The sequence below is a fragment of the Coptis chinensis genome, chromosome 2, assembly GCF_015680905.1.
Source record: "Coptis chinensis isolate HL-2020 chromosome 2, ASM1568090v1, whole genome shotgun sequence".
Classification (NCBI taxonomy): Eukaryota; Viridiplantae; Streptophyta; class Magnoliopsida; order Ranunculales; family Ranunculaceae; genus Coptis; species Coptis chinensis.
In genome coordinates this window covers 8,024,991-8,046,387 of record NC_141457.1, presented here as the reverse complement: position 1 = coordinate 8,046,387, position 21,397 = coordinate 8,024,991, and the positions used below count along the sequence as shown (strand labels likewise).

General features: G+C 36.7%; 1 protein-coding gene across 1 annotated transcript; it reads left to right on the top strand.

Annotated features, from left to right (window-relative positions):
• Positions 1 to 657: 657 nt before the first annotated feature.
• On the top strand, positions 658 to 18,716 carry LOC147514679 (uncharacterized). Its single transcript, XM_086592661.1, has 3 exons — positions 658 to 914; positions 17,510 to 17,761; positions 17,861 to 18,716. The coding sequence occupies exons 1-3, from the start codon at positions 658 to 660 to the stop codon at positions 18,714 to 18,716; spliced, it is 1,365 nt and encodes a 454-aa protein (XP_086448787.1).
• The last annotated feature ends 2,681 nt before the right edge of the window (positions 18,717 to 21,397 follow it).

The window sequence follows — 21,397 nt, the reverse complement described above, 5'->3', positions numbered from 1 at the left end:
TTATCTAATGATACTAGATAAGCGTATAATTTTATCTTCTTGTAGAAACCCTCTATATGGTTAGAGATTCTTTTGAAAAAAAAAAAAAAAAAAAAAAAACAATCGACGAGGCGTTGAAATCTAGAATTAAACAAATGGTGTAACCCTAAGCGAAACCATTATCTATTCAATTCTATCTTATATGCACCTCTCTATTATTGTCTCGAGAATCAGACGTTAAAAGACTCATTTGTAAAAAAAATTCAAAAATTCTTTCGCTAAAAGATGTTTGCTGAAGGAACATTTGAGCTTACATTGGAGGTTGTGAGTGAAGCCATCGGGATTCCATTGAAGGCTTACACTTAGATATAACAATCGCTAAAAAAACAAGTCTGTGGATTTCTAATCGCCGAGACGTTTCTGGAGGGTAGGAAGAACCAAACATCTCACTATTCTTATCAGAACTCACTGAAGAGGAATCTGTTGGTAGTTTCACAATGGATAGCCTACAATCTTATAGGCTCATCCAAACCCTCTAATATCAGTAAGAGTATTCTACACATTCTTTGGATTCTACAAGAGCAGAAAAATAGTTTCTGCATAGTTCATTTCATTTGGGAACAACTCCGTAAAGTTCGTCAGACTTATGCTTCTCTCCCTGTGATTGCAACTCTCATCATGCAACAATGGGATTTTGAGCATCCTGAGGACACAGTGGAAGTCAAGTACGCTATGGCAGGTCCCATCTATGCCCACTGTGTCCAGCAATACTGGCATCCTCATGCATCCAGGGCAGTCGAGCACGTTCGTGCTAGTCTAGAACCTGAAGACTACTTTGCTCCAGGCGCTACTCGCCAATTCACTCAGTCGATGGATGGAATTTATTTCCTCCATGAGGACCAGAGACTCCTCCACGAGCAAGTTCTTGAACTCAGGCAAACTCAAGAATCCATTCTAGCTAATCAACAAGCTTTATCTAGCACGAGCAGAGATTCTTTCAACACAATGTCGCAAAGACATTGCGTAGGATAAATAATGCTATCACCGTTAGAGATACACAACGTAGAAACCGTCATCAACCAGGAGAAGGATCTTCTCAGCATAACGATGAGTCACACATGGATTCTAACTTGGCACATCCCTAGTGTCCGTATAGATAGTTTTATGTTTACTGTCCGCACTTATTATTTGTAATAACTGTTAGTATTATATTAGTATTATGATTAGTAGTATGAATGCATGTTTAGAATTTTCTTATACGGAATTTGGTATATGAGTAGAAGATAATACAAGTACATCATGCCAAAATTTTCGAATTTCTGCATTATAGATGTTTTTCAAAAATAAATACAAAAACCCAAAAATTTCATGGTAGAATAATTATGTAGTTTCCTATTTAGGCAAACCATGTATTTATTGTTTTATATCTAGCAACCCACGCTCCAAACTTGTTTTGGGGGTGGTATATTTTCATCACGAAGAATAGAGTACTGGTGTACTACCGTTTTTGCTCATGTTCCTATGGTAATCTCTTTCCTTATCTCTTCATACTTTGAGGACAAAACATATTTTTGTTTGGGATAGTATAGTAACATTCTACAAAAACTAGGCATTTATTATATTAAATATATGGGGTATTTATGTTTTGGTCCTATTTATAGTAGCGATATTAGGCTTTGGTCCATTTATAGTTGGAAATTAGACTTTAGTCCAACTTCTGCTAGACCAAACTCGTTGATTGTCTATTGACTAATAGAAGTTGGACTAAAGTCTAATTTCCAACTATAAATGGAACAAAGCCTAATATCGATCTATAAATAGGACCAAAACCTAAATACCCCTATTTATATTCTCCAATATAGTCGTTTAAGTGTCATAATACCCATTCTACGTTTGGCATAAGGTTGGGGGCCATGATTATGCCTTCACCACTGACATTCGTCAATCATACTGGTTGTTTTGTGTATGCATGATCTTGATAAAATCATTGATAGAAGGTGTAGGCACCCCATTTTTGCACCCCAGGCATAATTCATTTACGATTTTGCCTTGAATTAAATTTGATCATATAAGGTGATTTGCTTTCTAGAGTCTTCATTTTTACATCAAAATTCTTTCTTTATATCTTCTTTTAGCGTCTTTAGACTCTCCTCATCATGTTCTAGCTATGTCTGAAGTTTCGTTGCTTTCTGAGTTTTGAGCTGAAAATGACCAAAATGCCCATGTAACCTTTTGGAGCATAAATCTCATTTTTTCCGCTCTTTCTTTGGATGAGATTATTTCATATTTGAATTCCCCCTGTAAAATCCTTTAAAATGAGTATAAGCTTGCCTAGGTTCCTTTTGGATTTCAGAAACCCTAATTTTTGCCCTATCCCGTTTCTGCCCGATGTGTGCACTGTTGAGTGCAACGATTTTTTGGAGTAAGATTTCGACGTAAGGGTATTTTTAAGAATTGATGGACCTTCCTAATGAATTAATTAACATTTTTTGTGAAGAAGAGATTGCCTAATTTTGACCCGGTCAAAGGGAATTTGTAGCATTGAAAATATGGTCAAAATGGGTTTTTTTGTGGATTTTGGACTTGTGCTCGTGGGCTGTGGATCCAGCTTGAGTTGGACCTTTTCATTAGGTTTTCTAGCCCATTTTCAAGCCTCCAAAAACCTAGAGAACCTTCCTTATTTGTTTGATTTGATTTGATCCCAAAAATCAAGAATATTCTAGAGAATATGCCATTTTGGAGCCAAGTTTGGAAACCCTGGATTATGGGCTCATTAAGGACGTGTAGGGTTTGATGTTTTGCCCTAATCCATCTAAAAGATCCAAAGATCAAGGGCCAAGATCGCACCCCTTATCCCACCTCTTGAATCAAGGGCCAGATTTAGGAGGTGCATCCAGAAAGATATCAAGCCATTGGATTTTTCGTTATCAATACTCAGCCATTTAATCAAACTCATTACCATATTTGAATCGACGCCCAAAAGCTATAAATATGGGTCTCATTTGCCCACAAAAAACATCTGGATCTAGGAATTCGGAGTTAATAATCTGGACCTAGTTATTCAGAGCTAATAGCCTAGTAATTTTCTTTTCTTGAGTGTTTTTTTTTTCTTTTCTAGTTCATCATTCTAGAGTAGAATTTCTTTAGTTTAATATGGAGTTGAAGGTAAAATTTTGACTTTGAGGTTTTTCTAATGAAGTTCTTCATGTTCTTCGTCTTTAGCCTCCTTTTCCCCTCTTTCGATCTTGAGTAGAAACTTCTTTTCACCAAAAGTTGTTTTTTTCTTAAATCACTTGTTTCAATCCAAAAATCACAGTTGTCAATTCCAGATCAAATTTATAATCATCATTCATCAACAATCAATCAAGATCAACAATCAATCAATCTGCAATCACGTATGAGACAACATTCAAAATAAGGTGACATCTTTCTTTTCTCTTTTATTTCATTTAGCATTGCATATTAGGTTTTTTTTTTTTTTTTTTTTAGTTTTATTATAACATATAGTTATTAGTTTTTAAATAATTTAGTGAAGATCATCCAACTTGGTAGATTAATTTTTCAAGCTTTCTTCGTTCGCCTATCTTAATACATTACACCTTAATAGAAGTAAGGCTGGTTTTACCAGGTGAGCGTGAGTGCCTAACACCTTCCCACATCGTACCTTGACTCCCGAACCCAATAATCATCTAGTTTCGAGGGCTAGTCCTTCACATAGGTTTTACTCCACTTTTCCTTAATAAAGTTAGTGGCGACTCTAAAATCAATTGCATAGACCTAGGTACACATTTTTGTACGTACAGAAGGCTCATCACAAGTCACACCTTCATCCATAAATGAGTTTGATCGTTTTGAATTATTGGCCTTCAAGACCGTGATAGAGTTGCAAGTTTGGATCTGGAATCTCAAAAACTTGAAGGTACTCTGTCTACTTATATTGGAAACCTCACCTTCCTTACATCACTGACTTTTAGTCATAACAACTTCCGTGGTGAAATCCCATAGGAGATTGGTTGCTTGTCATGTCTACATCAACTCTCCCTTAGTAACAATTCCTTCTATGGTGGAATCCCAGCCAGTAAATATCACTCAATGTTCCGACTTAAGAGAACTCTAACTCAGTAACAATAAGTTATCTGGGAACATTTCCGCTGAGCTTGGATCTCTATCAAAACTGGAAGGATTGGGTCTTTCCATGAATGGCTTGAGTGGATACATCCCACCATCCCTTGAAACAAATTATTGATACATAAAAGTCTCAAGTGCACTTACAAAACAAAAAACAAATCTCAAGTGCGTTCAGAAAGTCTCAAATATGAAGTGTGCCTTGTGCTTACTAGCCTAGCAATCAACAGGCTCCAATCGCTGTAAGTGTGTACCAATTTTCCAAGATATCAACTAGCTCTCTAGCTCAAGTTTTTCCACACTATCTCTTTCAAGATCAGATGGAGGAATAGTCAAACTCTAGCTATTCAGTAGCAACGATATATTCTCATGGAAGAACTTTGAAATGTCATATTACCCAATCTACTTTTGGCGTAAGGGGTCATGGCCATGCCTTCATCAATGCCATTCTTTCATCTAGCTCACTTTAGACAATCATATTGGTTGCTTTGTATATATATGATCTTGATAAAATCAATGAAGGAAGGGTCAGCACAAGTCATACCTTCATCCATAAACAAGTCCGATCCTTTTGCATTACTAGCCTTCAAGTCTCTAGTAGTTGATCTGTTATGAGCTTTAAATTCCTTGAATGACTCAGTTCACCACTGTGATTGGAAAGGAATAATGTGCAGCCTTCAGGACCGTGATAGAGTTGCAAGTTTGGACCTGGAATGACTTGAATGACTCAGTTCACCACTGTGATTGGGTCTTGCCAAGAATGAATTGAGTGGATACATCTCACCATCCCTTGGGAACATATCAACTCTTGCAGATCTTTCACTTGAGAGAAACAATTTGCTGGGAAGCATTCCAGATCACCTATGCCGCTGTAGGAACTTAAGCTTCTTTCAACTTTCTATCAAGGGGTATTTAGGTTTTGGTCCTATTTATATAGGGGTATTAGGCTTTGGTCCATTTATAGTTGGAAATTAGACTTTAGTCTAACTTCTGTTAGACCAAACTAGCTCGTTGACTGTCTCTTGACTAACAGAAGTTGGACTAAAGTCTAATTTCCAACTATAAATGGACCAAAGCCTAATATCGCTACTATAAATAGGACCAAAACCTAAATACCCCTAGATATATTAATATACTAGTATTTTCCCATGCCGTACGACAAAAATACGCACACCTTCGGCGCCCCGACGCGCATCCGCCCCCCTGTATGACACATATATGCGCACCTTCAAAACCCCCGATGCCTATCTCCCCACCCGTATGACACAGATATGCACGCTTTCGGTGCCCCGATGCTTATGGCATAGATATGCACACCTTTGGTGCCCCAACTCGTATCCACCCCCCTATACGACACAGATACTTGTGCCTTCGGTGCCCCCGACGCGCATCCCCCCACCCGTTTGACATAGATATGCTCGCCTTCGATGCCCCGACACATCCATCCCATGCGATATACAAATACACGCCCCCAATGCGATCCCCCAAAGACAATATGTCACAGATATCGCACGCTTCTTCAGCACCCGCCAAGATCCCCTTTTCCAGAGCCTAACAACCTCTAAAAGTTAAGCCCAAAAACAGTCCATACTTTTTTTGTGTGGGGTGGGTGAGATAAGAAAAACATTTAAACTCACCCCAAAAAATATGTTAACTCACCCCAGGAAAACAATCTAGTGGCTATGGTGAGGGGGTGGCACGACCAAATATCACCTTATGAGGTGGAATTTGTCGTCCCACTCCTCCCTTCTTTGTTATATAGATTTCTTTCTTTCTTAAAATATTTTCGAAAAGACCAAAAATAGTTTTCTGTTTAGTACTAAAATTCTTTTTTCCTTTTTCTTTGATGAATACATGGTCTAGAAGTCTCATTATAGCAATAGAGTAAGGATTTGTTCTTTGAACTTAGACTAATATACGTATAATAGTTTATGCATCTTTTTATGAATGACATGCATATGTATTTGATTGTATATAGCAGTGACTTTCCCAGACCAAGGTTAGAACAATTTAGTTCTATATCCTGTAAAAATCTAGCCAAAAGCCTCATCTGTATGTTTATTGAGTGATGACACATAGGATGTCCGGATAGAAAGACCACACGTCCACTTGCTTGATCACCACGCCATATCCTATGAGAGAATTTAGGCCCTTTTTGGATCGATATAGCCAAATAAACATTAAAAACCCAAAAAGATATTTTTTCTCTAGTTACCCCTTTTTTAGCTTTCAAAAACTTCTAAAAACCTTTTTATTATTCGCCATCAAATCCTTAACCCGTTGCTACACATAATAAAAAGCTTACCCAGCTGACGAGTTGAGAATTGGATGAACAGTAAAAAGAGAAGAGAAAACTTTGTACAAAAACAGAACAATTAGTTGCTTCAAAAATAAAAAAGAAAAGAAAAGAAAGATTCATATAAAAAATTGAAACTCCCAAAAGTTCAAAATCAAATGGAGTCGATTTCAAAAGAAACAAAAGCAAAGTTAGAACTCCCAAAAATCAAAATCATATGGAGTCACAAAGACAAAGGGATAAAGAATGAATCACAAATTTGGAAGCAAAGAACAAAATGAGGTTCTTCTCTAGTTACAAATATCCTGAAGACCCGATTTCTCAACTTATCAGAGTTTTTTTTCCCTTCCTTTTTATTTATAAACCACCACCTTAGCCCTGTAACTCCTAATAAAAGACCTTTAGCTCAACTAGGAATAGGATGGTATGATAGTAAGTGGTAATGGTGATCAATCGACCCCGATTTTCTTTGGACGTCATGATATGTGAGGAATATAAGTGCCATTTGTATTGGAAAGAATGAAACTTGAGTGAATCTATCAGAGAGCTTGTGTTTATTAACACACCCCTGTGAGAACCACCTTAAGAATGCTCTCCAAAAGTTTCAGAAACAACTCTGCTTTTGTATTTCATTGCTCATGTTTGGACATTTATATGTATATTATTTAATTACTTACTACACATATGTTATCCTAAGTTCAAAGGAGTTTGTCCTTATTCACCCGCAAATGAGATGTATGGACTTCTGAGAATAAATAAGGAGACAAGACTCTTTTGTGCTAGATAAAGGAAGTTTATGAGTACATTCTCTGGAATCTCTCACGAGGCTTAAGCTCGTCTAATAGAGAATTCCTAATGGTTTAAGGTCTTATTGCATACGGTCAATGCAGTCGCACTCTGCGAAACGAGATTAGTATAATGAACACATATTTGGCTTCTTCTGTTTCATTTTTCATTTTTGCTTGAGGACAAGCAAAATATTATTTGGGGGCAGTTGATCAGTCCCCAAATATGTATTTTTATCCTTTTATAATGCTTCAATTTAGTCAAATTATATGATTAATAATATAGAAAACTTATGTTCTTATCTTTTTTTTAGGATACAACCTTATTCTGGACCAAATACCTCAAAAGACGTATTCTAGAGCCGAAAGGAGCCTAAAAGGGACCTTATGGGACATCTGAGAAAAGGTGCCAAAAAGTCAACGATCAAAATCAAAGTCAACTTAAGGGTCCAAAAACTCCAAAGCTCAGGAAACACTCCAAGGCTCAAGGACCGGGACTTAACCCTTTGCAAGACAAGGACTAAGCACAAAAGTCTCAAAAGGCCAAAGAATCAAATTCCTAATGACATGGGTTTGGGCCCAAAATGCTTGACCCTATCCACTCAACGAAGGCAGAAGAAGCTTCTAGATTAGGTTACTTGTTGGATAATATAAGATGAGGGCAAACTTGTACATCTCTACACATATATAAGTGTATAGATGCCCACAGAAAAAGGGAGCTAGTTAATGTTTTTAACTCTAGTAGGAGTAGGAGATAAGAATTTAGTTAATTGTTTTTAATTACTTTTTATTCATTGTTTTCCATTTTCATTGTTTTAAAGCTTCAAGAATTGTTGAATCTAGTTGGTTTTTTTTTCTATTCAGAGTATTTAATCTTGCTTTTTATAACAATAGTTCTTCAAAACATCTTCTTAATTATTTATTCAACCAACCAAAGTTGGTTATACTCATTTGAATCAATCAAATGAGTATAACTTGCTAAACAAGCTACCTTTTTCTTATCTAATCTTCATGTTTCTCAAACTAAAACAACTCTTGTTTTCATGTTTTAATCATCAAAACCACAATAACTAGTTCTTAACATCTTCATACACCTAAAAACCATACCAATACCAAGTGAAAAGCAAAGAAAAGTTGGGGTTTTCTCCATCACACTTCTAATCACAATAGATCTAAGATGAACACCTTTAAAACCCCACTATTCTAACATGTCAGTTCTATAATCAATGCTTTTCTATGTATAAGGGCAACTTAATCATAGTCCTAAATACAATATTCAGCACTAAATTGGCAAAGTCAAAAGGTGAAATGTGTACAAATTCGATAAAAATATGGAGAGGATTGCACTACTAGAAACTAAAAGATACACAATTGCAGAAATAATTGGGATCACACTTTTCTTGGAAAGGTAATCTATTTGATAAATATATTTTTGTGGACAAAACTGATAAGGACAAAATTCTGAAATAATAAACCTAAAATACCACCAACAATTCAAAAACACTCTCAAGGACAATAGTTAATTAACACTTGTCCAAAAAAGACAATAGTACATACCAAGTATCACAAGAAAATGGTTTGCATAAGTGTCGGTACATACTACCTTTGACTATGCATACCAAGCATAGAAGGGCAAAATTGGAAAGAGTGAAAAAAAGTCACTTCTGTCCTTATTAAGAATTAAAATGTGAAATCAGCTTTTTCTAGTAGTTATAAGCCAAAAAAATGTCATTCTCAATGGTTTCAAAACCCAGTTGTCCTAGGCTATAATTAAAATTGGAAAGTGAGCCTTTTGGCTTATTTCTTGTATATTTGTTGACCCTGAACTTATATTTAAATTTAGCATTTAAACCACACCACTTTTAAAACTGTGTTCAATTCAACATATAAAACGACACCCTCCTTTAAAAATAAAAATGTAGTCCATCATCCTAAGCAAATCCAAGCCCAAATTTGTTAGAAAAGAATAGACCAATGTCCACTTATTTCCAGCATTTTTTTTTTTATTAAAAATGTGGTCCATTAAGCTTAACAGATCAGGCCCAAATTTGTCAACCCTCCTCTGGAACTTGATTTTTCATGACTCCATAGTAGAAACTCAATGAATGTACTTTTTGGTCGACTATGATATAGACCTTTTTTTTTTGTTACTGATCTGATATATGAAACACAATGTTTTCTTTCATGTGTTGCAATAGTTGATGTGGGAAACTTTATGTAGGTTTCATTGAGTTTTTTAATCGAGAAAATGATAAATAATATATAATATTTGGGAAAAAAAAATGGAAAAAATGGAAAGATCACGATTTAAGAATGGAGGTAGATCACATTTCATAGTAGAAATTGTGATCGATCTGTCTGGGAGATAGACCATACCATGCACATTTTTCAGTACCAGTTGGGATAGAGCACACTATTCCTACAAATCATGGTCTGTAGAGCACGATTTTTAGGTACTAAAAACGTGTTCTTATGCTTCAAGGAAAAGACCACACCATGGTAAAACACGGTCCAAATTTGAGATTAATTAAAAACGTGCTCTATTACATATGACCACAGTTATAAAATGTGTTTTATAGACTTTTATTTAGTAGTGTTTGGAAAGACGTAACTATTTTTTTTGCAGGCAAAATGTGAATATATTAATATAAATATAAGGTTACACGAGGAGACAAAGTCTTCAAATTACAGGATAGGTTCCCACCATAAAGCAAAAGAAGTGAGCGTACTCTAGAAAAATCTAAAGTACAACTGATCTAGACTCTCAAGTTGGGATAAAAAATATGGTCTTGAGGTACACCATTCCAATACATCTTTATTCAATGTTGCACCATGCTTTGCTGCCGAGTCCGCACTGAAGTTAGATTCTCTCCAAGTATGTGTTATCCAGTAGGAAATCAAGTTTTTAGTGGCTCTTTTCCATCTCATTTTCAATTTCCAAGAAATGTTACCATTTGGGAAAGAATGAGCAATCGATTGTGAGTCAGTTTCTATCCAGATTTTCCTCCAGTCATGTGCAATGGCACTCTACGCTGCTAAAGTGAGAGGAGTATCAATGGGAGCTATAAGAGGTTCCACCAAACCAATCATGGTTGGCTTGTACTTCTGACTGATTTCTTCTAAGTATAAATGAGGGGATGTTCTTCTCATTCCACGAACGTTCCAGAAGAGGACATTCGGCATTGATTTTGCGGAGTTGTTTTCCTTGCCCTTGCAGATGGAGGAGAATGCTCCTGCAACATCCATTCCGGCTTATACCTTTTCTTTGCTATCGTCTGCCATGGTTCTTCACCGGCCTCAGCATTATCATCACCATTTGTAAAATCAGCCCAGTTGACCGATCTCAACAGTGAATTAGTCTTGTTTAATAATTTGAACCTGTTTTCGTCTCCAGAGGAAGAGATAGGAGGCTCAATATGTCCTGTCGGTATAGATGAATATGAGTCTAAGCCTCGACTATTCAAGCCCTCAACAGAAATGCCCTTATCAGGAGAAGATGTTAAGTAAGTAGCTCTTTGGTCCAACTCGTCTCCTCATTTGTCGTAAATAATTAGAACTTGATGTTTTATTACTTATTTATCTTTTTTTTATTAAAAAAAAATTAATAAGGATATAGGTGCCCACACCTGTATATAACTTTACTTGATAGTAAAATCCCCCCCCCCCCCTCGGGTGAGGACCCACAATTCTCGAAGGGGCCACCAACTGCCCGAATCACAATAGAAAACCTCTAAGGGGGGAAGGGCTAACATTAATAGTAAAACTTGAAATAATATTGCAAAAAGTGTGATTGTGTAGCATGTTATTACATGATACTTTGAGCATTTTTTAATCAAACCAAATTTTCTATAAATCAGTTCAAATGAATATGTTGAACCTTGTCAAAAATACTTTCAAAAATATAGAAATATAGACACTGCATTCTAAACAACTTTTGATATGGTTAGACATATTCAAATGCTTGGGCTAATTTTTTCTGAGCTAGGATGATATTAACTGTGGGGAGAACATTATTACCAAGAAGCAGCATCTAATTCAATGTTTTTCATAGTGGAGTTTTTTTGGAATTCATATAATCATGCGACCCAAACATCGATCATTGATACGTTATTATCAAACAAATTACTATATTGATTCTCAACATCTCCTTTGCTTTTCTCCTTGTTATTTTCTCCATACTTGATACCTTGGCAACTTTCCTAGCTATTCGGCTGGCTACGTGTCCCACCTGTCTTGGCTTCCAAGAACTCTAACATGTTTTCTCTCAATATTGTGTGTGTTTGGACAATTATGAGCTCGCACGCATGACTTATAGGGGAGATCAATCTCTCCTCATCAGGACTCTTGAGGAAAATATTGCCCATTATGTTTACCTGATTAGAAAGCAGTCAATCAATCCATTTGGTATTTTGATCACACCACCCGCTTGTGCAGGGGGAACAAATTTCGAATCATTTTGGTGTTGATACGGGATAAGTTTATGTTGAAGCCTCTACTTTTAAATCTTTGAATAAAAAGGATGTCTTTGTCAAATAACTTGAACATTGCTACAAGATTATATAGCATAATGGTACTATACTCACCAGATGAAATGATAATAATAAAGTGAATAGTAATCTTGAGACCAACGTTATTTGGTTAGGCCGCCGTCTACTTTACGTGGTGTTATTATATTACATTATTCGAGTGTGCCTATATGATAATTTGCCGATTTATCTAACTTTTCCAGGAATTGAATCGTTCACAAAGTTGGGAGATTATATATACCTCGAAGGGAAGGGAATCAACTTTACCTCATACAGTTCATATCAAGTTTGTTTGATGGGAAATCTGGAGGGATAGTGATAAATCAAAAGGTGGAAACTGTTGCGTCATGATATAATGCTTTTACCTGTTACATTGAGTTTCCCTACAAAAAGGGTAAGCTATTGCAGCATTTGTCCGATCTTATATGAGTCTAAAGTGGCTTTCAACTTGCTTTATTGTTTGGGACATATTAATGTTATGATTTGTGCGTGTGTCAGCACCACCAATGAGTTATAATTGTGTGTGGACCTATTTTTATATATGGGACTCATTTATATATTCCTTGACTTCCCCCTAATCTGTAGCGGATTAATACACAATTATGTTTATTTTGGTACTAGTGATATAAGCCAGTTTTTACCATAAAAAAAGATATAAGCCAGTTTTCAAATATATTAAAAAAGCGGCATGCCATAACACCAAGCATGCTAAACGATCAATCACATATCAAAAGTTGAACACACACTCTTTGAATTTCAAATTCAACGTTTGTTGGCAAAACTATACATATCTGTCAAAATTAATGTGATATAATTTCTTTGCATGAATTGCAATTAAGGAGAAAGTATTAAACTCAATAGGGAACTCATATTTGATTGCTTAATTGGTTATATATGGGGAAGAAAAAGAAATCCAATTTATTTGAAATCTATTTGGACTTTATCAAGTCTTCGAGATATATAGGATACAAAACACTAGCATTTAACAAGGATATGAGCAACCACAGTCCCCAAGATAATTCCAACTGGCCATGCAACCTCCAATGGCATTGTTATTGTATTCTGTGTGTCATTCCTGACAAGCTAAAGCCTCACAACCATCTGTATATAGTGTAATTTTGCATGTTCTAGCATTTGCTCTTGGAATCACCGCTACAGCTGCAAAATTATTTTTAGACAAACTTTAAGTGAGACAAAAGTAAGTTAAATCATAGATATTTTGGAACAATACCGACCAACAACGTCTTTTTTTTTTTTTTTTTGAAAGACTAATAAGGATGGTTTGTGTAGTATAAAGGAATGCCCAAACTATGTTGTGAAGATACAAAAATAAAACAATAAACATATCCATCCATGAGAAATTGAAATAACGAAGACGAATTCAAACCTGAGAAGGCAATAAGAACAAGAAAAAAGAACTGGATGAAAGAAAGCTTAGCATTTAAACCACGCCACTTTTAAAAGTGTGTTCCATTCAACATATAAAACCACACCCTCCTTTAAAAATAAAAATGTAGTCCATCAACCTAAGCAAAATCCAATCCCAAATTTGTTAGAAAAGAATAGACCATTGACCACTTATTTCCAACATTTTTTTTTATTAAAAATGTGGTCCATTAAGCTTAACAGATCGGGCCCAAATTTGTCAACCCTCCTCTCGAACTTGATTTTTCTTGACTTCATAGTTAAAACTCAATGAATGTGCTTTTTGGTCGACTATCATATTGACCTTTTTTTTTGTTATTGATATATGAAACACAATGTTTTCTTTCATGTGTTGCAATGGTTGATGTGGGAGACTTTATGTAGGTTTCATTGAGTTTTATAATCGAGAAAATGATCAATAATATATAGTATTTGGGGAAAAAATGGAAAAAGGGGAAAGATCACGATTTAAGAATGCAGGTAGATCACATTTCATAGTAGAAACTGTGATCGATCCCTCTGGTAGATAGACAGACCATGCATATTTTTCAGTAACAGTTGGGATAGAGCACAATATACCTACAAATCATGGTTTGTGGAGCACGATTTTCAGGTACTAAAAATGTGTTCTTATGCTTCAAGGAAAGAACCACACCATGGTAAAACACGGTCCAAATTTGAGATTAATTAAAAACGTGTTCTGTTACATATGACGACAGTTTAAAAACGATGTTTTATCGACTTTTATGTAGTAGTGTTAGGAAAGACGTAAATAATTAGAACTTGACGTTTTATTACTTATTTATCTTTTTTTTTTAAAAAAAAATTAATTAATAAGGATATAGGTGCCCGCACATGTATATAACTTTGCTTGATAGTAAAATCACCCCCCCCCCCCACCTAGGGTGAGGACCCGCAACTCTCGAAGGTGCCACCAACTGCCCGAATCACAATAGAAAACCCCTATGGGGGAAGGGCTAAGATTATTAGTAAAATTTGAAATATTGCAAAAAGTATGATTGTGTAGCATGTTATTACAAGATACTTTGAGCATTTTTTCATCAAACCAAATTTTCTATAAATCAGTTCAAATGAATATGTTCAACCTTGTCAAAAATAATTTTCAAAAATATTGAAATACAGACACTGCATTCTAAACAACTTTTGATATGGTTAGACATCTTCAAATGCTTGAGCTAATTTTTTCTTAGCTAGGATGATATTAACTGTAGGGAGAACATCTTTACCATGAAGCAGCTTCTAATTCAATGTTTTTCATGGTGGAGTTTTTTTGGAATTCATATAATCATGCGACCCAAATATCGATCATTGATATGTTATTATCAAACAGATTACTATATTGATTCTCAACATCTCCATTGCTTTTCTCCTTGTTATGTTCTCCATCCTTGATACCTTAGCAACTTTCCTAGTTATTCGGCTCGCTACGTGTCCCACCGTCTTGGCTTCCAAGAACTCTAACATACTTTTTCTCAATATTGTTTGTGTTTAGACAATTATGAGCTCACACGCATGACTTGTAAGGGAGCTTGATCTCTTCTCATTAGGACTCTTGAGGAAAATAATTCCCATTATGTTTACCTTATTAGAAAGTAGTCGATCAAACCATTTGGTATTTTGATCATGCCACTCAATTGTGCAGGGGGAACAAATTTCGAATCATTTTGGTGTTGATACGGGACAAGTTTGTGTTGAAGCCTCTACTTTTAAATCTTTGAATAAAAAGGATGTCTTTGTGAAATAGCTAGAGCATTGCTACAAGATTATATAGCGTAACAATACAATACTCACCAGATGAAATGATAATAATAAAGTGAATAGTAAACTTGAGACCAACGTTGTTTGGTTAGGTCGCCGTCTATTTTACGTGGTGTTATTATATTACATTATTCAAGTGTGTGATGAGATCCCAAAAATGTAGTTTTAACCCCTTAATAATATTACATTTAGACTAATTATGTTTATAATAAATAAGAGTTAGTACTTTTTACATGCATTTGTGTATTTCAGCCTTTTCAGGTATTATTGTCAAATATGTGAAGAAATATGTCACTTTTGCAAGAGAAAGGAGCAAACGTTGGTTGCTAAGAAGTTCTATAATTAAAGCCCAAGTTTCAAGAAGAAAAATCATTTTTAAATCCCAGTCAAAGCTGAAAAGTCAAAGTCAACGCGGGCAGAAATAGAGCAGAAAAGTTAACAGAACTTCCACAAGCCGTATCTTTGGACTCAGACCTCGGAATTAGGCCTACTATATGTCAAAACAACTAACTCAGAAAGAGCTTTCTAATGGTCTAGGACTTTATCCAATCAGAGGAGTAAAAGTTGACAAAAAGGCTGTCACAATAATTTCCAGTAGAGAAATCCTTTTTGGACTTAAGTAATTAGGTTTTGGGCTTAATTTAATGGCCCAAAATATAACTTCAAAGACCATGCAAGAAATTATAAACCTAACCCTCTCCTATATAAAGAGGGTTAAGGCTAAACAAAACTTGGCTACTCCCCTCTTTAGTTTAGTTATAAACTTGGGTTCTCTCTCTCCCATTAGTTATTTAATTTAGTATAAACCTAGTTTTATGTTTTATTAGCCTAGCCACCATTAATTCAAGTCAAGTTATCTTTAATAAAGTAGTTCTTCATTATGTCTTCTTCTACTTATTATTATGTTTATGATAGTCTCATGATTCATAGCTAAACCTCTATTAGAGGGGTTTGATTAAAGCCTTGATAAAGACTTGATGTGCTAGTATATAATAGTTGTAGTAAGATATTCCACTCTAGAAGATAGTTAAGTCACCATGAGAATGGGTTTCAATTGCCTCACATGCTAATTATTAGTTGGTAGAGATGACATGAATAATTAGGGATAAAAAGACCTAATCTTTATGTGAAAACATAAAGATTAGGTTGCAACAAAAATCTACACTAGCATATTAAGAATTAATCAAGGTGGAATCAAATCCCCCTAATCTCTTCTTCTCATTCACATCTTCTCATTAAATTGACATAGTATAATTTAGCATATTTTAATTAGTTATTTTCACCATATTAGTATAATTAAACCATTGCTCTCATTGATATTGTAGAATTGTTTAACTGTTAGGGAAATTGTTACGTTGAAGCAACTAGGAGTGGAACGAATTCTGACTCCCGTTATTGCATAATAATTGAGAGTAGAACTTTGATAACAACAACTGATAATTCACATTTTTACTTCTGCCGAGTTTAATTAGTTAAGTAAGAGTAAAAGCATGTGTTTTTACGATTATCAAATGGCACCATTGCCCGGGATCTAGGTGTGTTTAGATTAGTTTCTCTTCATGTTTTCAATTCTATCAAATCCCACTTTACCCACCCACCTGACTGTTTATGTTCTAACTGTGTTTATTTTTTTCAAAACAAAATGGGATTTTTGCTCCTGGAATTTTTTTCGAAACAGTACTCGGAGTGCACCGGTGGTCTCTTAACTCTATCATCTGAGTGCGCCCGCCCTCTTGTTATTGGATTTTTTTTTCGAACAGTACCTTGAGCGCGCCCGTTCCCTTGTGTACTCTATACTTGAGCACGCCCGCGCCCCTTCTAAAGAAAGCTCGATTTATAGGTTAGTCACATGCTCTCTTTGTGTTCAAGTTTTTTTTATTATTCAATGTTCCAAACTTCTTCAATACACTGAGATCGCATATCAAAGACGCTATTCATACGCGTAGCAAGGAGGCATTCAGGTCTGAAAATGGTGACTGAAAAAGGTTTTGACTATTTTTAGTCTTCTCCCTCAAGTCTTTCTTTGTTTTTGAGGGTTTTATTTCCTTTTTTGTTTTCTTTGACCCCCTTGACCGAGCTGTTGCTGCCTTTTCCTCTCTTCTCTTGTATCTTAGAAGAGAAAGCCTTGCTCTTTCTCTACATGCTCCTTTAATTCTCTCCCAAAAATGTCGGACCTTCCTTCGTCTTCCACCTCCCCCCCCCCCCCCTAGCACATCTCTAGTTTCGCCTAGCCTCTGTAATAGAGGCTCATGGAGTTCACTGTTCAGAGGAGGCTCCAGTAGTTCACATACTTCTCTGAGAAGTTTCGAAACACATCTAGTGGATGGTATAGTTGAGATACCGGCTAGTATTCTGGAGAAGGGTGTCTCCACTTGGAGTGACTATGTTGTGGGTTTTTTTGTAGAAAAAAGGCTGCCTTTTCCGCTGGTTAAATCCACTCTTTCAAAAATCTGGAAAGTTAAAGGAAACTACACTATCTCTACAGATAAGGAACTGTTTTACTTCAAGTTTAGTCTTGATGAAGATAGAAAACAAGTATTGGAAGCGGCAGAAATAAATAAGTTTATTTTGAAGAATAAGATTTGCCTTTTTAGTCTATTGGAAACAAAAGTAAAGGAGGCAAAGAGTGTAGGGATCAGTAGAGTTTGTGCACCCAGCTGGAGCTTTGAAAACAACTATGGGTGCAATCCAAATGGAAGAATTTGGATCTTATGGGATCCAAGTTTAGTGTCAGTGAGCAAGCTACATGAAACATCTCAGTTTATTCATTGTAAGGTGACAGTGCTTAGCAATCAATCCTGGTTCTTCTCTACTGTTATCTATGCAAGTAATGGTAGTCAAGACAGGTTAGAGTTATGGATGGACGTAAAATAGCTTCACAGAAGTATCACTACTCCTTGGTGTGTGCTTGGTGATTTTAATAATGTGTTGTACTCTCATGAAAGGATTGGGGAAGTAGTGCAGGCTCGGGAAACAGAACCTTTTGGGGATTGTCTAGCCGACTCAGGGCTGTTTGATCTGAAAGCTTCCGGTTGTTATTATACGTGGACAAATTATGGTACTAGAGCTAATAGAAAGTGGTCAAAGATTGATAGGGTGCTTGTAAATATTGAGTGGACGTGTGCTTTTGCTCAGGCGACTGCTGAATTCCTCTCTCCAGGTATCTCTGATCACTTTCCCATGTTGGTGCATCTTGTGGACTTGGAAAGGGGCAGAATTCCATTCAGATTTTGTAATTTTTGGGCTCTTCACAAGGATTTTAATACAGTGGTTCAGGAAGTGTGGGGTATTGAGGTAGTTGGATGCCCGATGTATATATTAGTGTCGAAGCTGAAGTTACTCAAAAATAGATTGCGTGGATGGTCAAGGACGTACATGTCCGATATTCACATCAAAACAGAGGCGGCAAGGGCAGATTTGCATTGTATACAAAGAGAGCTGCAGTTGAACCCGCTGGATGGCCAGCTATGTGTAAAGGAAAAGGGAGCTAGAGATCGCTTATGTAACCTTATCGAGATGGAGTATATGGAATTGAAAGCAAAGGCAGACAATGACTGGCTCGACTATGCAGATAAAGGAAATGCTTTCTTTCATCAGGCTATCAAGGAAAGGAAGAATAGAAACAACATCTGGGCTGTTTCGGACATGAATGGGGTAAAGCATGAAGGAGTTGCTCAAGTTTCAAATGTTTTCATATCCTTTTATCAAGAGCTGATTGGAGTCTCTTCTCAAGCTGTTTGCTCTGAAGAGATGCTGGATGGGATACCAGTGAGGGAAGTTATTGATCAAGGGACTCTTTGAGATACTCTCAAGACATAACCGATGAAGAGATCAAGAAAGCTCTTTTCTCTATGGAGGATTCAAAAGCTCTGGGGCCAGATGGGTATACAACCTTTTTCTTCAAGCATTCATGGGACATAGTGGGAGGTGATTTCTTATATGCCATTCAGTCCATATTCAGGATTAACAAAGTACATAAAGGTACAAATGCCACTTTCCTTTGTTTAATTCCAAAGAAACCTATTGTATCCAAGGTTGATGAATATAGGCCCATAGCATGTTGTAATGTCACTTACAAGTGTATTGCCAAGGTTCTTAGTAACAGGATGAAGCCTCATATGGATTAGTGGATTGTGCTTAATCAGTCGGCCTTTGTCCCTGGGCGCAGTATACAAGATAACCTTCTTCTCGCTCATGAGCTCCTCAGAGGATATGCGAGAAAGCATGGACCAAAGAGATGTACTATCAAAGTAGATATTTAGAAAGCTTACGATACTATCAGTTGGGAATCCATGCTCCTTGTTCTTAAAAAGTTAAAGTTTCCTCCAAAGTTTATCATATGGCTATCTATGTGCTTCACGTCCCCACTCTACTCTATCTTGATCAATGGAAGCCCACATGGATTCTTTGAAGGAAAAAGAGGGTTAAGGCAAGGCGACCTCTGTCCCCCTATCTCTTTGTGCTGATTATGGAACTACTGGGTGGTCTGTTAAAGCAAGGTCTCTCCTCCAAAAGTTTTGGCCCTCACTCAAGATGCAAAAGGCTTGTTATAACTCATTTGAGTTTTGCAGATGATGTTCTCCTCTTCTGTAAAGGGGAAGAGAAGTATATCCTAGCGGTCAAAGACTATATTGATCAATTTTCATCTCTCTCAGGGAACCAGATCAACATTATGAAAACATTTATCCTTACTGGAAGCATGACAAAAGATGATGGATTAGCCCTAACAGGGTTACTGGGTATTCAGTTAGTTGCTCCCCCTATCAAGTACTTAGGCCTGCCTCTCACAGCTTCGAGAATCAATGCAAAGGATTGTCTTTCATTGATTGAAAAACTCACTGTTAGAATGTCAAATTGGAAGAATAGAGCCTTGTCCTATGCAGGCAGATTGCAGCTCATACAGTCAATTCTTTCGTCTTTTCACATCTATTGGGCTAAGACGTTCATTCTCCCAGTACGTGTGCTTGACAAGGTGGCTAAGATATGTAACAGGTTTTTATGGAGTGGAGTCTCGATGCAAGCAAAAATGTATAAAGCAAGTCATGCAACTCTGAGGCTGCATAAAAATGAGGGTGGGTTGAGCATCATTGATCCTAGAGTGTGGAATAGAGAAGCTTACTGTGGGCTTGTGTTCAAGGTGGTGAGTAAAGAAGAGACTTTGTGGACAAAATGGACGTGGGAATATCACATTGGAAACAAACATTTATGGTCTATGAAGATTCCCCAGGACTGCTCGTGGGTTTGGCGTAGTATTCTCAAGCATAGAAAGATTGCACGGAAATATATAAAGTGCTTGATCGCAAATGGTGAAAATACAAGTCTGTGGCATGACCCGTGGATTTCGTCAAAGCTTCTGATCCATAATTCTCAAGCTAAAAATATGCTCCAGGTGCCTGATGATGCAAAGGTGAGTCTCCTTATTACAAATGGCGAATGGAATGGGCTGGTTAATCTCTTTCAAGACAGTGAACTAAAGACGAGTATATTGCAAACCTCTATCAATGTAAATCTTGAGAAGGATGTGGTAGTCTGGAGCCCAGCTAGCAATGGAAAGTTCTCCACCAAATTTGCGTATGTGGCTATAAAAAATAAGAGACAAAGAGTTGCGTGGTATAAACTAGTCTGGGGGAAGTATGCTGTACCGAAGCACTCTTTCATTGCGTGGCAGCTCTTTGCAGGGTGCTTGGCTACACAAGATTGGTTAATCCACAGGAAGATTATCACTCAATCTAGGTGCTTCCTCTGTGAAACACAAGCTGAAAACTCTAAGCACCTTTTCTTTGACTGCGACTTCTCCCGAAAGGTATGGTCTCATGGTGAAAACAAGATCGGGCTAGGCGCCAGAAGTGCAAGAGTCAATTCTTGAATGGTACCTTCTCCTGAAAGTTACTCAATCAAACTCTACTGCCAGTGAGATAATTCGGACAATCGACTTGCTTACGGTATATGGGATCCGGAATGAAAGAAACCGGCCGAAAAGTTTAAAAAGCAAGACCCACACGATGCAGCCGATCGCCAGAGATATAGTAAACAGGATGAGAACTTACTTACAAAGGGTGATAAAAGAAGCTGATGATTCTGCGGAAACCAAAAATATGATGAATGCTCTTGGGATTGAGCTCTTGGTTAGGCATAAAAAGTCGATACAGGGACAGTGGGTTAAACCACCAGCTAACACGATAAAGATTAACTCAAATGGAGTTGTGAATGCTACTGGCGCAGGATATGGGGGAGTGTTGAGAAACCATGAGGGAGCACCTTTAATCGTGTTCATGGGCAATACCAACCTCAGGTCTGTGATTATACAGGAGTTAAAAGGGATCGGGCGGGTCATTAGCGACTTGCTACATGAACTGTAAAAGGATCATGCTGGAGTTGGACTCTTTGCGAGAAGTAAATGTGATTAATAGAAAGGAGGACTGTCCTTGGTATTGTTGGGACCTAGTAGAGTCTATTAGGAAAAGCATGCGTCTCTTTGAGAC

Coding starts and splice junctions, on each gene's coding strand:
- LOC147514679 (XM_086592661.1), top strand. CDS start 658: ATGCAACAATGGGATTTTGAGCATCCTGAGGACACAGTGGAAGTCAAG. Junction 915..17,509: donor GAGCAAGTTCTTGAACTCAG/GCAAACTCAAGA, acceptor TTGCCTTTTTAG/TCTATTGGAAACAAAAGTAA. Junction 17,762..17,860: donor AGTAATGGTAGTCAAGACAG/GTTAGAGTTATG, acceptor CTCTCATGAAAG/GATTGGGGAAGTAGTGCAGG.